Source organism: Triticum dicoccoides, chromosome 5B, assembly GCF_002162155.2.
Source record: "Triticum dicoccoides isolate Atlit2015 ecotype Zavitan chromosome 5B, WEW_v2.0, whole genome shotgun sequence".
In the NCBI taxonomy this organism is placed as follows: Eukaryota; Viridiplantae; Streptophyta; class Magnoliopsida; order Poales; family Poaceae; genus Triticum; species Triticum dicoccoides.
Window position 1 is genome coordinate 131,738,202 of NC_041389.1, and position 14,809 is coordinate 131,753,010.

At 44.2% G+C, this 14,809-nt stretch overlaps 1 protein-coding gene across 3 annotated transcripts; it reads right to left on the minus strand.

Annotated features, from left to right (window-relative positions):
* Positions 1–1,948: 1,948 nt before the first annotated feature.
* LOC119307808 (disease resistance protein PIK6-NP-like) lies at positions 1,949–12,654 on the minus strand. Of its 3 annotated transcripts, XM_037583895.1 has the most exons (5): positions 12,271–12,654; positions 12,044–12,155; positions 5,567–6,427; positions 3,307–5,348; positions 1,949–2,528 (listed from the first exon to the last, which is right to left on the minus strand). In XM_037583895.1, the coding sequence occupies exons 3-4, from the start codon at positions 6,388–6,390 to the stop codon at positions 3,308–3,310; spliced, it is 2,865 nt and encodes a 954-aa protein (XP_037439792.1). In that variant the 5' UTR covers positions 6,391–6,427; positions 12,044–12,155; positions 12,271–12,654; the 3' UTR covers positions 1,949–2,528; position 3,307. The 3 variants fall into 3 exon arrangements, with proteins under 3 accessions (XP_037439792.1, XP_037439793.1, XP_037439791.1); XM_037583896.1 differs by having other exon boundaries at positions 5,567–6,421; positions 12,044–12,654; XM_037583894.1 differs by having other exon boundaries at positions 5,567–6,443; positions 12,044–12,654.
* Positions 12,655–14,809: the final 2,155 nt, after the last annotated feature.

Below are 14,809 nucleotides of genomic sequence, written 5' to 3' on the forward strand. Positions count from 1 at the left end.
TATGACCCCGTCAGCCTCGTGTGGGCCGAAAAGAGAGTTTTCGGCTAGGATTTGGTCAAAAAGGGCTTTTCGGCCATGTCTTGGCCGAAGAGGTGCGTACCTGGGCCAAAAAGACCTTTTTGATCAGCAGTAGGCTGAAAAGGCCTTTTTGGTCAGCAGTAGGCCGAAAAGTCCCTGTGCCCCACCTTTTCATGTTACGGATGGCCGAAGCTGCATGGCTCCACTCTTCGGCTTATGTTAGGCCGAAATGATTTTTTTTATCTTGGCTTATGGATACTGTGCAGCCATTGCCCATCTTAGACATTAAAAAAAAATATGTTCCCGCCACCCGTTTCCCGTCAACCCCTTCCCACCATATGTTCCTGCCAACCCTTTCCCGCCATACCGCAGTCGTTCTTTCCCGCCATTTTCTCCTCTCTACCTATAAAACCCCCTTCACACGGAGGTGGATAAGCAGTCCAGTGTAGTGTAGTCGACGTTGCGGTCCTCTTGCCCTCCGTCGATGCAACACTCTTGCCCTTCGACGATGCGGCACTACTCTTGCCCTTCGACGGTGCGGTACTCTTGGCCTTGGTGCTCGGCATGAAGATATCATCTTCGTCTTCGCTGTCAGCAGTCCATAAATATGGATTCTTTGTTGCAGTCCTTCTGAAAGTTTCACTCTTCGACTCCACTACCTTCTTCCACCTTTCATGCAACCTAAAAAGTTCTTTACGTACCTCCTCATAGGTCCTTTCAGGCCACCCAGACCTATCGTAATTCGTGAGCCAACTCATTATTATGGTGTCACTACCGGTGAGTTCGTCCCGTGAAACTATCCTATTGTCCATCCTGAAATCGGTGGCTAGCCTCAGAAGACATCTGCTCATCCCAGGGTGAAAACTATGATCGAAAGGATAATCGAACATCTTGACTACACTACACTAGACTGCTTATACACTTCCGTGTGAAGGGGGTTTTATAGGTAGAGAGGAGAAAATGGTGGGAAAGAACGACTGCGGTATGGCGAGAAAGGGTTGGCGGGAACATATGGCGGGAAGGGGTTGGCGGGAAACGAGTGGCGGGAAGATATGGCGGGAAACGGGTGGCGGGAACATATGGAGGGAAAGAGTTGGCGAGAAAATATTGAGGGGAAAGGGTTGCACGAAATATATTTTTTCAATGTCTAAGATGGGCAATGGTTGCATAGTATGCATAAGCCAAAATAAAAAAAAAATCATTTCGGCCTAACATACGCCGAAGAGTGGAGCCATGCAGCTTTGGCCACCCGTTAACGTGAAAAGATGGGCCCCAGGGACTTTTCGGGCTACTGCTGATCAAAAAGACCTTTTCAACCTACTGTTGGCCAAAAAGATCTTTTAGGCCCGGGTGCGCACCTCTTCAGCCAAGGCACGGCCGAAAAGCCCTTTTTGGCCAAATCCTGGCCGAAAACTCTCTTTTCGGCCCACACAAGGCCGACGGAGTCATAGTTTTGATTTTTTTTGCATTGGGTGCTATAGTTTTCAAATTTTCTATAAAAATAGTGATAGTTTTGAAAAAAAATCATGGGTGTGTGTTCATAGGGGTGAGTGTATGCGCGTATGTATGAGCGCTTTTGTCTGTACTAATGTTCAAAAAAAAAGGCACTGAAATTGCAGTTTGAATTGTACTTTTTGCTAGATAAATTTATTTTTAGAATGATAAAATTACGTTGCTTGTTCACTAAAAATGCATCCCTGGTGGCAGGCAATTGTTTTGCTATGGTTGTACTCCCTCCGTTCCTAAATATAAGTCTTTGTAAAGATTTCACTATGTGGTCTACATACGAAGCAAAATGAGTGAATCTACATTGTAAAGTGCATCTATATACATCCGAATGTGATCCATAGTGGAATCTCTATAAAGACTTGTATTTAGGAACGGAGGGAGTAGTTTTTTCCAAAGAGTTGCCTAGAAATAAACACAAATAGAACAGTTGATAATTTCGCTGTGATTTCTTATTGGGTTGCATACAATCATCAAGAGTAATTAATAATTTCCACTGGATAAGTAAAAAATTGTACTACCTCCATCTCCAAATATAAGACTCTTTTATAGGCTAGAGTTTAGCCTACAAAAACGTGTTATATTTTGAAACGGAGGTAGTAGTCACTAGTGTCAGAAACAACAAGGCTGTTACAATGCCAATGTTATCATATCAAACCCTAGCATGCGTTAATCAACAAAAAATTACATAAAAAAAACGAAATGGAACTGGCGAATTGAAAAGGGTTTCCGCCAACCCATTCCAACCAAAAGAAAGGAACTGGAATCACAGGCCATTTCCGTTTCGCATCAATCGGTCCATTTTCCCGCAGACGTATCCAGTGTTCCAAATGGGGCCTTCGAGCATTTAGTTGCCGGAGTCGATCATTCCCAACATGAAAATCTTCAAGGACCAAAATATAAAACCTTGGTAAAAGCAGTCCACACTCCCATGGAGTATTCAGTTAATCACGACAACGCCTCAGCGAGTTTTAGCGTCTCAAAATGAATACCCTTCATGAACCCTGCAGATGAAACTAGGCTGAGTGAGATATTTGTTTCCTAACAATACCACGAATAACTGGCAAACTGAGAAAGATGAAATTCTACAATGAATCAACTAGTAATGATAAGATCCCACTTAAATTAGCAGTAGCAGAATGTAAACATCAAGTGGTGGAAAAAATGTATGTGGACACTGAACAAATGGGAAGACAAAATACTGGCAATACACTAGTAGCACCAACATCAGAGCAATCCCGTGATAGCTTACTAAACCGTCTGATTGCGGACAATCCTTGCACCATTCAGGAAGTGAGAGACACACATATGATGAGGTTTCTTGGAAGAAGAAAAAAAGATGTGTATGATGCGCAAGCGGGAGCAGCTGATCTGGTTTTCAATTAACTAAAAGTTGCACTGAATCTGCAATAGCAATTAACAAAGAATCAATCTGCATTTACTCAAAATTTCCTATGGCAGCAGTCCATATACAAATTGTGCAGGTTCAGCAGTCTGCATTTCTCCATGCAGAAATAGTCAAACGCAGAAGGAAAAAAAAACTACACGATTCTATGAAACTAGCAGGCTTCATTGGCAAGAGAGCTGCAAAACATCCAAGAAGTAAGTATGGAAGATCAAGGATCCTGAACACTAATGTATCCAAAATGTAAGAACCAAAAAATGTGTGTGATTTTCATGCTCACCTACATTCCTACTCCAGTCTCTACTCTAATAAATACCCAAGCAGTAATATATCTGAAATGTACAGCAGTTGTGGCATAAGGGAATGAATAGTAGTACCTCAATGATGTGTTACACACTCAATTGACAGCTCAACCTCCTCCTCTGCCAGTTTATGCTCCCCATCCTTAACAATCTCTTCTTCATCCCATCTATTCACTTCAAGAGTGAGCTCGTCTGAAAGACAGCCAGCCGCATTCTTGACAGCATGCTCCAAGGCCTCCACCTCCCTAACTTTCGCGCCATAACAAACTATCTCGATGTGGAGATGCTTGAGCGAATACAGATTCTGGATGCCAAAATCAAGACCACCACTCGAAGGGAACACATCATGCGCATTAAATGGAACCCGAAGGTTCTCAAGCTCCGGCATGGCTCCTGCTTCAAACATCAGCCCTGCCCCGCTGTCCCAGCAAGTGAAGTAGAATTCTTTCAGGTATCGGAATCCATTATTGCTGATAATGAGCCTTTCTATAGGTCTTGCTGTTCTTGAAGTTATCCAGAGAAATAATAGAGAGGGCAGGTTACCAAGGACTCGGAATGTTTCCTCGTCCACTGGATTGACATAGATGCCTAGGTAAGAGAGGTGCTCAAGTGAGGCTACCCACTTTGGGATTGTGGGGAAATAGTAGTTAATGGACATCTCAAATCTCTGGAGTAGATGAGGAGGAGGAAACCAAGAGTCAATTAAGAAATCAAGGGAACAAGAATGGTAGCTCTGAAGATGTATTGAACGAAGGTTGAGCATGCCTAGTTTGCAGAGGGACATGACCAAGTTATCTACACAAGCTTTCATGCCACTGTTTGTACTACTTATGTGCCAATTCAGGTTCAGCTCAAGTATTCTTAGTTTGGTCAGACTGCCCAGCTCCTGCAAAGAGGTCAGACAGGTATTCTGGTTGATTTCAATCTCTGATAATTCCCGTAGAGCTCGCATATTCCCAATCCCTTCGGGCAACTCTGCGCTCTTAACTAACAGACATGCCAGTTGCTGTAGTTGAACAATACTAGCTGGCAACTTCTTTACCCATGTCCATCTTAAGTCTAAGGTCTGTAAATTCCGCAATTCTCCAAGTTGTTCAGGAAGTGCTGTGATTCTTCTAACATTGAGTCGAAGGTACTTCAGCTGAGAAAGCCTGCTTATGTGTTCAAGATATTTGTGTTCCAACACCTCTCTATTTTCTATATCTAACACTCTTACGGATTGAAAGTTTGAAAGAGAAAGCATGTGTTCAGCTTCGGCACATCCAAAGATAGTGAGGGATCTAACATGAGAGACAACCATGTTCGATGGTACCATAGTATGTTCTTGAGCATGATAGTTCAGGGATAGTCGATGAACCTTATCATATGGAAGTGAGTTATGTTTGCTGTCACCAGATAAGGTTACAAAATTTTCTTCAATTGACTTGGATATAATTAGGTCAAGAATCATATCATGGACACGACAAGCATCAGCTCGACCATCATACTGGATTTCAACTGGTTCAATCAAGCTTCTGTTTATCAGATCGCTGAAATAGCCTTCTCCTACTTCCTCCAGATCCTGTCCACCTTCAACAATGATAAAACCTTCCGCGATCCATCTCCTTACCAGCCGATCCCTCTTGATCACATAATCTTCAGGGAATATACTTAGATATAGCAAACATGTCTTCAAATGGTAGGGGAGATCATTGTAACCAAGGAACAATATCTTCTTCATCTCTTCCATGTCTAAATCCTTTTCAAGTGCTGAACCAAGAGAATTCCGTATTCTCAGCCATTCTTCTCTGGTACTAGCTTTATTTGCCAATAAGCTAGCTACTGTAATGATTGCCAACGGCAAGCCGCCACATTTTTTTAATATTTCATCTGAAACTTCCCTCAGTTGAAGAGGGCATCCACCTTCACAGCCAAATGCTCGTTTGAAAAATAAGCTCTTAGAGTGAGTTGCACTAAGAGGCTTTATTTCATACACACGATCATGGCTACAATACTTGGCTACTGTGAGGATACGTGTTGTTGTCAGTATTCTGCTGGAAGAACTATTTTCAGGAAAAGCACATTTGATTGCTCTCCATGCTGGGGTGCCCCATATATCATCGATTACTATGAAGTACCTATCACAAACTTTACAAATTAGAACATGTATTCCTAGAGCTGCAACCAGTGAATAGCAGTAGTGCTAGTAACTAGTACTAGTAACTAGTAAGAATAGAGTACATATATTATCCTACAGATAAAGCTGATGTAGCACTAACACAAAGTTCATATGAATGTATAATAAATTAGTGATGACATTTCCGAAATAAGATTGTTATGAGTAAATAAGGCACACCTTTTATGCTTGAGGAACTGTCTTATTGTGTTGATGAGTTGCTGCTCATCCCATTCTTCGTTGCTGACACGCTCTTGACAGCAGATCTGAGAGAGTATATTTCTCAAAATCCTCTTCAAGTCGGGTTTTTGGGACACCGACACGAAAGCTTGACATTCAAATTGCCCTTCCAGCTTCTGGTACACTTGATTAGCAAGAGTAGTCTTTCCAAGGCCCCCAATTCCAACAATGGACACCACCTTTAGCTGCTGTGCAATTGCAACTTCCCCTTCAGTTAGCAACTTGATGAGTTTATCCTTTGGGCCATCAGTGCCAACGAGCCTCGTCATCTCGGTGAAAAATGCTGGTAAGCGGGGATCTATGCTTATCCTGCTCGGCTTGGAGACAACATCGTCAACCTTGTACCTCGCCCGCCGACTGCTGACCTCAATAGCATCTTGTTTGAGAACTTTGATTTTCTTGGCAATGCAATGGCGCGTCTTGGAATTTGTCATTATATCCATGCACCTGCTGAGGCGTCCCTTGAAGCCACGGGGTTTGCGGCTGGACTCGCCACACGGGGACAGCATGAAACTGTCGATGCCATACTCGATGTTGTAGGACAGCTCTCGTACCTCCTTAATCCAGCACTTGGACAGCTCATCAGGATCCTCAACCTCGGACATCATCTTGAGAAAAGCATGCATGCTCTCAAGCTCAGCTTTAAGGAACATGACATCACCTTTCACACTTCTGAGAAGTTTATACTCATCAGAGAGCAAAGCACCCAGCTTCCGTAGCACGGAGCCCATGGCTCCATGTGTTGCACATACAATGGCCTCCATCCCCCTATCTGTGGGTTGAGTTTTTGTGTCCCTGTCACTTCGAAGGTTGAAGCCTTTTATACATGCATAGCCAGTCAAAGTATACGTAATAAATACATTAAGATGATTGATCAAGTAAAGACAACATAGTGAGTGCGCAGGTGAGATGCCCGCAGCATCTTACCATATAAAAGACACAGATCGTACAAAGCACATTTCAAAAGCAGACAAGCTGTCAAAAAAGAAAGGAAGTATGTACTGTTTGCACCACGATTGCAAAGTCAGTCACTTAGTCAAGAGAAGGAGTCATAAGCCACCTCATGAGAAGACTATTAACGCATAAAGATGTCGACGTTCCAATAATATAGGAGTATATCAAGTGGAAAGACGGGAATCATAATAGATCCACCCAGACTAGTAAATGAAAGAAAGAGCAGGGCAAATGAATCTAAACAAAGGGAACAGGTTTCTTTCTCACGTGCTAGACTTGGTGTCAGTTTTAAGACCAGTGAACAAGACAGGGCTGGGGGGTATGGCTCTGAACAGAGAGGGTAGGCCAGCCACGGCGCTGGAGATGAGAGGGATGAAGGCAGATACTCGGAATCTGGGATTAGATCTTTACTAGTAGTTTAACCTTCTCATCACTTAACTGATGAAGCCTACATGGTATCCCTTTTATAGGGAAGAATCGACTTGAACGCCAAAAACAGAATCATCACTTTCCTACTAAACGGTATCTCTATCTTCATATTTAAGTTAATCTTTCCTAACTAAATACTCTCTCCGTCAAGAAATACAAGGTGCACGTGATTTTGAAGATTTAACTTTTACCATCTATTTTATACAACCCGACACCACTGGAAAGTGCTTTTCAATACAAATCTAACGATATGAATTCTGTATAACGCACTCGAGGTTTCGTCGAACAAAGTCTCAATGAAAGACAATTCTTGGGAAGGTGTGTGCTTTATATTCTGGGTGAGGAAATATCTTCCCTGACTAGATAATTTTCCCTGGTCACCATATTTATTGATCTAGTTTTGTTGGAGATATCAACATGCGACTCCGTGGGCTCCTCTGCCCATAGCAGGATGTAACGCCCCGAGACCGATGTGCCTGGTGTCGTTCAGTTATTCGCTGGTGTTGCCTTGTCATTGCTTGCGTGTCATGCATTGCATATCATGTCATCATGTGCATTTCTTTTGCATACGTGTTCGTCTCATGCATCCGAGCTTTTTTCCCGTTGTCCGTTTCGCAATCCGGCGCTTCATTCTCCTTCGGTGATCATTTCTACCTTTCTTTCTTGTGTGGGGATTAAACATTTCCGGATTGGACCGAGACTTGTCAAGCGGCCTTGGTTTACTACCGGTAGACCGCCTGTCAAGTTTCGTATCATTTGGACTTCGTTTGATACTCCAACGGTTAACCGAGGGACCGAGAATGCCTCGTGTGTGTTGCAGCCCAACACCCTTCCATTTTGGCCCAAAAACCCACCTAACTCTGCTTCATCATCTCGGTCGTTCGATCACGATCGCGTGGCCGAAAACCGCACCTCATTTGGACTCTCCTAGCTCCACTTATGCCTATAAATAGCCCCTCCCCGAAATTTCGGATCATTTCGCAGTCTAAACCCTAGATCCACTCCTCCCCGCGCCACCGGACGCGTCCGTGCTGCACCGGACATGTCCGCCCCCGCGCGCCACCTCACTCCAGCCAATCAGAAGACGCCACGTCTCCCCGCCGCCGCTTCCCCTCCACTCACCGCGCGCCACATGGCACCGCGCTGCCCCACTTCGCCGCCGGGCCCGAAGAGCCCGCAACCGGCCCCCGCGGCCCATCCAACGCCGTCGCCCGAGCCCACGGGGAGGCCGGATCCGTGCCGCCCGGTCCTCCCTTGCGCCGCCGCACGCTGTCTCGACGCTAGCCGCCCGACGACGCCGCTCGCCGGAGTTCGTCAGCCTCGCCGGCCCCTCTCCGCCGCCCTTCTCCTCCTCGTCGCCTGGCCTCGTCGCCGCGAGCGCCGCCGTCTTCGCCCGGATCGGATCCGGCTTCGCCGGATCTATCAGGGTCCGCCCCGCCTCGCCTCGAAGCTCGCCGGAGCCCTCTGCTTGCCGTCGCCGTCGCCGCCATGGATCGGGGACCAGATCCCCGCTCGAAGACGAGATCCCTCCCCGCGAGGCCCAGCCGGCCTCCTCCCCACCGTGGCCTCCCAGGCCCAGCGTGCCGTCCCCGCCTTCGGTCCAGATCCGCACCGCGCCAGCCCAGCCGGCCTCGCCTCAGCCTCCTTCCTCCTCTGCTGGGCCAGGCCCAAGGGTGAGCCGACCCCAGCGCCCCCTCCTCTATTTTTTTTCTCCTCACTGTTGGACCTACCCCAGTTTCAGCCCGATGCATGTTTTTTTCCTCTGTTGCGATTTTAGCAATTTTCCTGAGACTGCAGTTTTGCAGAATAACCCCCTAGCTTTATGCATTTAATAACTAATCAACCGTGCATCCTTTGTAAAAACTTTGTATATGAAACTTGCTTAAAATTATGTGTAGATTAATAATATGTCACTTTCACCCATGTTTAAAATGTTTAAAATGATGTTTGTTTAAATTTTGCTCCTATGCCATGTTGAAATGATTTAATTCATAACTAAATAACCGTAGCTCCGATTTAAATAAACTTTATATGTAAATGGGGTAGAAAAATGCCTAGTTTAACATGGTGGCTTTACTTTGCATGTTTAAAAACTATAAAATTATGTTTAGAGCAGAACAGTACCAAACCTAATATATGCATATGAGGAGTTTCCGGAATTGTTGTTCGTTGCTTCCGGCCTCATTTAACCTTGACTAGATAGGTAGTTTACATTTGCTTCACCTCTTGCCATGTTAATCAACATTTAATATTGTTGGGTACATAAACGAGATCAAACTAAATAATTGATGTGGTGCTCTGTCAATATGCATCCCGATGCATATTGAGCTCCACTTAATTTGTAGGATTGCTTGTGCATTTTGCCATGCCGTGCCTCATTAAACTGGACATGCATCATACTTGGTTGTGCTTCATGCCATGTTGATGTGTTTGTTGTTTACTATGTTGTTTGCTTCTTTCCGGTGTGCTTCTTCGGGTTGTTTCCGACAACGTCGCGTTTGTGAGGAACCGTTCGTCTACGTCCGTTTGTCTTCTTCATGGACTCGTTCTTCTTCCTTGCGGGATTTAAGGCAAGATGATCATACCCTCGAAATCACTACTATCTTTGCTATGCTAGTTTGCTCGCTCTTGCTATGCCAATGCTTCGATGCCTACCATTTGCTTGTCAGCCTCCCAATTGCCATGTCAAACCTCTAACTCACCATGTCCTAGCAAACCGTTGATTGGCTATGTTACCGCTTGCTCAGCCCCTCTTATAGCGTTGCTAGTTGCAGGTGAAGTTGAAGATTTCTCCTTGGTGGACAGGATTTTGGTTGGGATATCACAATATATCTTATATAATTAATGCATCTATATACTTGATAAAGGGTGGAAGGCTTGGCCTTTTGCCTGGTGTTTTGTTCCACTCTTGCCGGCCTAGTTTCCGTCATACCGGTGTTATGTTCCCGGATTTTGCGTTCCTTACGCGGTCGGGTGATTTATGGGACCCCCTTGACAGTTCGCTTTGAATAAAACTCCTCCAGCAAGGCCCAACATTGACTTTTACCATTTGCCTCACCACCACCTACTTTTCCCTTGGGAGTCGCTCTCTCGAGGGTCATCTTTATTATAGCCCCCCCGGGCCAGTGCTTGTCTAAGTGTTGGTCCGAACCAGAGCCACTTGCAGCGCCACCTCGGGGAACTCGAGGTCTGGTTTTAGTTGTACGTAGTGTTCATCCGGTGTTGCCCTGAGAACGAGATATGTGCAGCTCCTATCGGGATTGTCGGCGCATCGGGCGGTCTTGCTGGTCTTGTTTTACCATTGTCGAAATGTCTTGTAAACCGGGATTCCGAGTCTGATCGGGTCTTCCTGGGAGAAGGTCTATTCCTTCGTTGATCGCGAGAGCTTGTCATGGGCTAAGTTGGGACACCCCTGCAGGGTATAATCTTTCGAAAGCCGTGCCTGCGGTTATAGGCAGATGGAAATTTGTTAATGTCCGGTTGTAGATAACTTGACACCAGATCCGAAATAAAACGCATCAACTGCGTGTGTAACCGTGATGGTCTCTTTCCGGCGGAGTCCGGGAAGTGAACACGGTTGTTGGAGTTATGCTTGACGTAAGTAGTCCAGGATCACTTCTTGATCATACTTTTATCGACCGTGCTTTGCCTTCTCTTCTCGCTCTCAGTTGCGTATGTTAGCCACCATATATGCTAGTCGCTTGCTGCAGCTCCACCTCATACATTTACCTTACCCATCAGCTTAAATAGTCTTGATCGCGAGGGTGCGAGATTGCTGAGTCCCTGTGGCTCACAGATACTTCCAAAACCAGCTTGTAGGTGCCGATGAGTCCGTGCAGATGACGCAACCAAGCTCAGAAGGAGCTCGATGACGACCTTGTCCTTTGTGTTGTTTCGTTCTAGTTGATCAGTAGTGGAGCCCAGTTGGGGTCGATCGGGGACCTTTGTCGCATTTGGGGTTCTTTTATTTTGGTTCCGTAGTCGGACCATGAGTGTATTTGATTGATGTAATGTTTATTTATGTAATGGTGTGAAGTGGCGATTGTAAGCCAACTATGTATCTCTTTACCTTATGTATTACATGGGTTGTGTGACGATTACCTCACTTGCGACATATGCCTTCAATGCGATTATGTCTCTAAGTCGTGCCTCGACACGTGGGAGCTATAGTCGCATCGAGGGTGTTTCACAGGAGCAAAGAAGTAATGGTTAAAACAAGGTAATATGTGATTACTTTAGCGGCCAATGCAAGATTAGTAAATTAACACAGTTGACATGAGAGTGTTACCTTTTTAATTAGTGCAGGCAATTCAAACTGATTGGTTACATTAGTCCCCAACTCCACACTAACCACCATAACAAATAGTATAAAACTGGGAAATGGACAGGGTTAGGAAATTTTCTTAAGCAGACAAGAGGCAGTGGAAATTTCTTGTTTGGACACCCAAGACTATTTGGTAGGAGGTCGGACTCAGCTTTGAGGAACATGACATCGCCATTCACATTTGTAAGAAGAATGCAATATGCCTCTCCGAAGAGAAGCTTGTATTCATTTGTGCGCAAGCCTATGTAGATCTTCTCGTGGTCGGTGGGCAGATTCAACCAAGGACAGTCAGGTCGTGAACAAGAAAGAAAGAAATAGCCCATATTTCTGGAAACAGCCTTTCGCCCTGCTTTATATATAAAAGCAACTACACCGAACAGTACACGGCCAAACGATATGTGATGAGAAGACTCTTACAATAGCCGATATTTCAGTATCGTGTTGAGCTGTAAGCGGGAAGATACTCCAGGCGCCAGGGTAGGAGGAGCAAAGGTGACACCATTCTCAGCTACCTCAGTCCGTTAAAATTAGTTGAAAGGCTAATTCATTCATTGGTGAAACGAAAAGGCAAATTAAGCTAAACAAGACAGTGATTGAGTGACTGAGCTGTTGTGCCGAGTGAAGTTTCTAGGCATGTGAAAGAAGAGAACAAATTGCACAAAGAAGAGGTGAAGATCGGTCACTGTCAAAAGGAGAGAATTTCAACTCACAGGAAAGAAGTGTGCAGATTCACTACCCCATATCTCGCTTTCTACTTCAGCAACCACCCCAGGAGATCCCTCCGATCATCAAGGCATCACGGCATCACCAGTCACCAATCATCTTCCCCGGCCAGTAAAAATCATCCCAAAAAAGAAGAAGCATCAGTGACCAAATGACAAAGGCAAATTAAGCTGAAGGGGGCGGTGTATCGAGCATGCGATTTCTTTGAGGTTACCTCCGAAAGCACGATCCGTCAACTGAGCCGCCGAAGGTAGATCTTCCCACGGATACGATGTATCTTCAAGATAAGGGATCCTCGAAGAAAGGAGATCATCGAGGTCCGATTACCCAGCCAGTTAAACATCAGGGGGTCCCCGCGACAAAAACAAGAAGAGGCAGGATGAACGCGGCACGAATTGCTGGCGTTGTAGCAGCAGAAGTTTGCCGGATGCAGTAGATGTACAGCCAGTGGTAGCGGGACAGGAGAGGGGAGCAACGGCACGGCACAAAGCAGCGGGACGGCGTAGGTTTGCCATCGCCGTCGTCGGAGAAGTTCGCCGGAGAGAGAGGGGGCAGAAGATGCTTGGGCTATTGGGCTAACTATACTGGGCCTTCCTAAAGAAACTAATGCCGGCGGAAATGCCAATGGAGACCGGGGCTCCATGGAGGGATTTTCCTATTTGACGCATTTTGCGTCAAGTTGTCGGGGCGCCGCACATGCATCGACCGTGACGGGCCGGCCCAGTTAAAAGCGCCACATGCTTTACAACGATCCCGGTTTTAGGAACGTTCTGAAAGGTCCCAGTCGGTTTTTCCGGTTTTGGGAACCTTCTAGCAGGTTCCTGAACCGGATTTTTATTTTATTTTTCTGTTTCTTTCTTCTTTTCCTTTTTTTCTTTTTCCCTGTTTCAATTTTCTGTTTTTTTTCTTTTTTTCCTGTTTCAGTTTTCCGGTTATTTTACTGTCAGAAAATGTTCCCACTGTCAAAATTAGTTCACAATTTGTTAAAATGTTCATGTTTTGGAACTTGGTTTGTACATTAAAAAAAAAGTTCTCACCTTCAAGATTTTGTTCACAAATTTAAAAAATGTTCATGTTGCCGATTTTTTTTTAAAAAATGTTCCCACTTTCAAATTTTGTTCACGAGGAAACAGGAACATATTTCGTAAATTCGAAAAATGTTCGAAATTATAAAAATGTTCCAGTTTTCCAAATTTGTTGAAAAATTCAGAAAAATGTCCGTGCTTTGGAAAAGTATCATATCTTCGAAAAGTGTTGTCATTTTCAATTTTTGTTCCTGATTTTCAGAAAATGATTGCATCTTTTCTGAAATTCTTCATAATTTCAAAAAATGTTCCCACTTTCAAATTTTGTTCACAAGGAAACACGAACATATTTCGTAAATTCAAAAAATGTTCAGAATTATAAAAATGTTCCAGTTTTCCAAATTTGTTCACAAATTCAGAAAAATGTCCGTGCTTTGAAAAAGTATCATATCTTCGAAAAGTGTTGCCATTTTCAATTTTTGTTCCTGATTTTCAGAAAGTGTTTGCATCTTTTCTAAAAAAATTCATAATTTCAAAAAATGTTCTCACTTTCAAATTGTGTTCACTAGGAGACACGAACATATTTCGTAAATTGAAAAAAAGTTTGGAATTATAAAAATGTTCCTGTTTTCCAAATTTGTTCCCACTTTCAAATTTTGTTCACAAGGAAACACGAACATATTTCGTAAATTCAAAAATGTTCAGAATTATAAAAATGTTCCAGTTTTCCAAATTTGTTCACAAATTCAGAAAAATGTCTGTGCTTTGAAAAAGTATCATATCTTCGAAAAGTGTTGCCATTTTCAATTTTTTTCCTGATTTTCAGAAAGTGTTTGCATCTTTTCTAAAATTCTTCGTAATTTCAAAAAATGTTCTCACTTTCAAATTGTGTTCACTAGGAGACACGAACATATTTCGTAAATTGAAAAAAAGTTTGGAATTATAAAAATGTTCCTATTTTCCAAATTTGTTCATAAATTCAGAAAAATGTTCGTGCTTCCAAAAAGTATCATACTTCAAAAAAGTGTTGTCAAATTCACAATTTTAAAAATGTTTGTGTTTCAAAATATATTTACCTTTTTCAAAAAAGAAATCAAGTTCAAACTTTCATATAGGACAAGCTCCCATTGAGACATAGACACTCACGAGCTATAGTTAGCAAGCTACCTTGTTCACCTACACTTTAGTTTTTGGGAAATTTTCATGAGAAATAAAATTGACAAGTCAAATTTGAAGATTATTTTTTGTGAATGTTCAGTTTTGGCCACTATCGTTGGTTTCTTTAACCATTGCGCTGCAAAAGTAGCACAGGATGTACCTTGGCGCAGCGGAACAGCTACTCCAGCTGACCACGTAGTCAGGGGTTCGAATCCTCAGCTTTGCCGCAATAAGCGGCGAGTAGGAGCTCCCTCCATGGAGCTCGTTTCAAAATATAATTTTCTACAGTGTGAAAAATTGGGCAACAAGCAAACCCGAGTCCCCCCCCTGCGTCGTCTCCTCCGAGGCGACTCAGGGGCCAACCCTAGCCGCCGCCACCTAGTCCCCCCGCCCCCTCCCTCCCTCCGTCGTCGCCAGAGGTGGCCAGCGGCGCCAATGGAAAATGGGCCGGCCCAGGCGAAACCTACCTATGCGAAGCGACGACTCTTTGCCGCAATAAGCGGCGAGTAGGAGCTCCCTCCATGGAGCTCGTTTCAAAATATAATTTTCTACAGTGTGAAAAATTGGGCA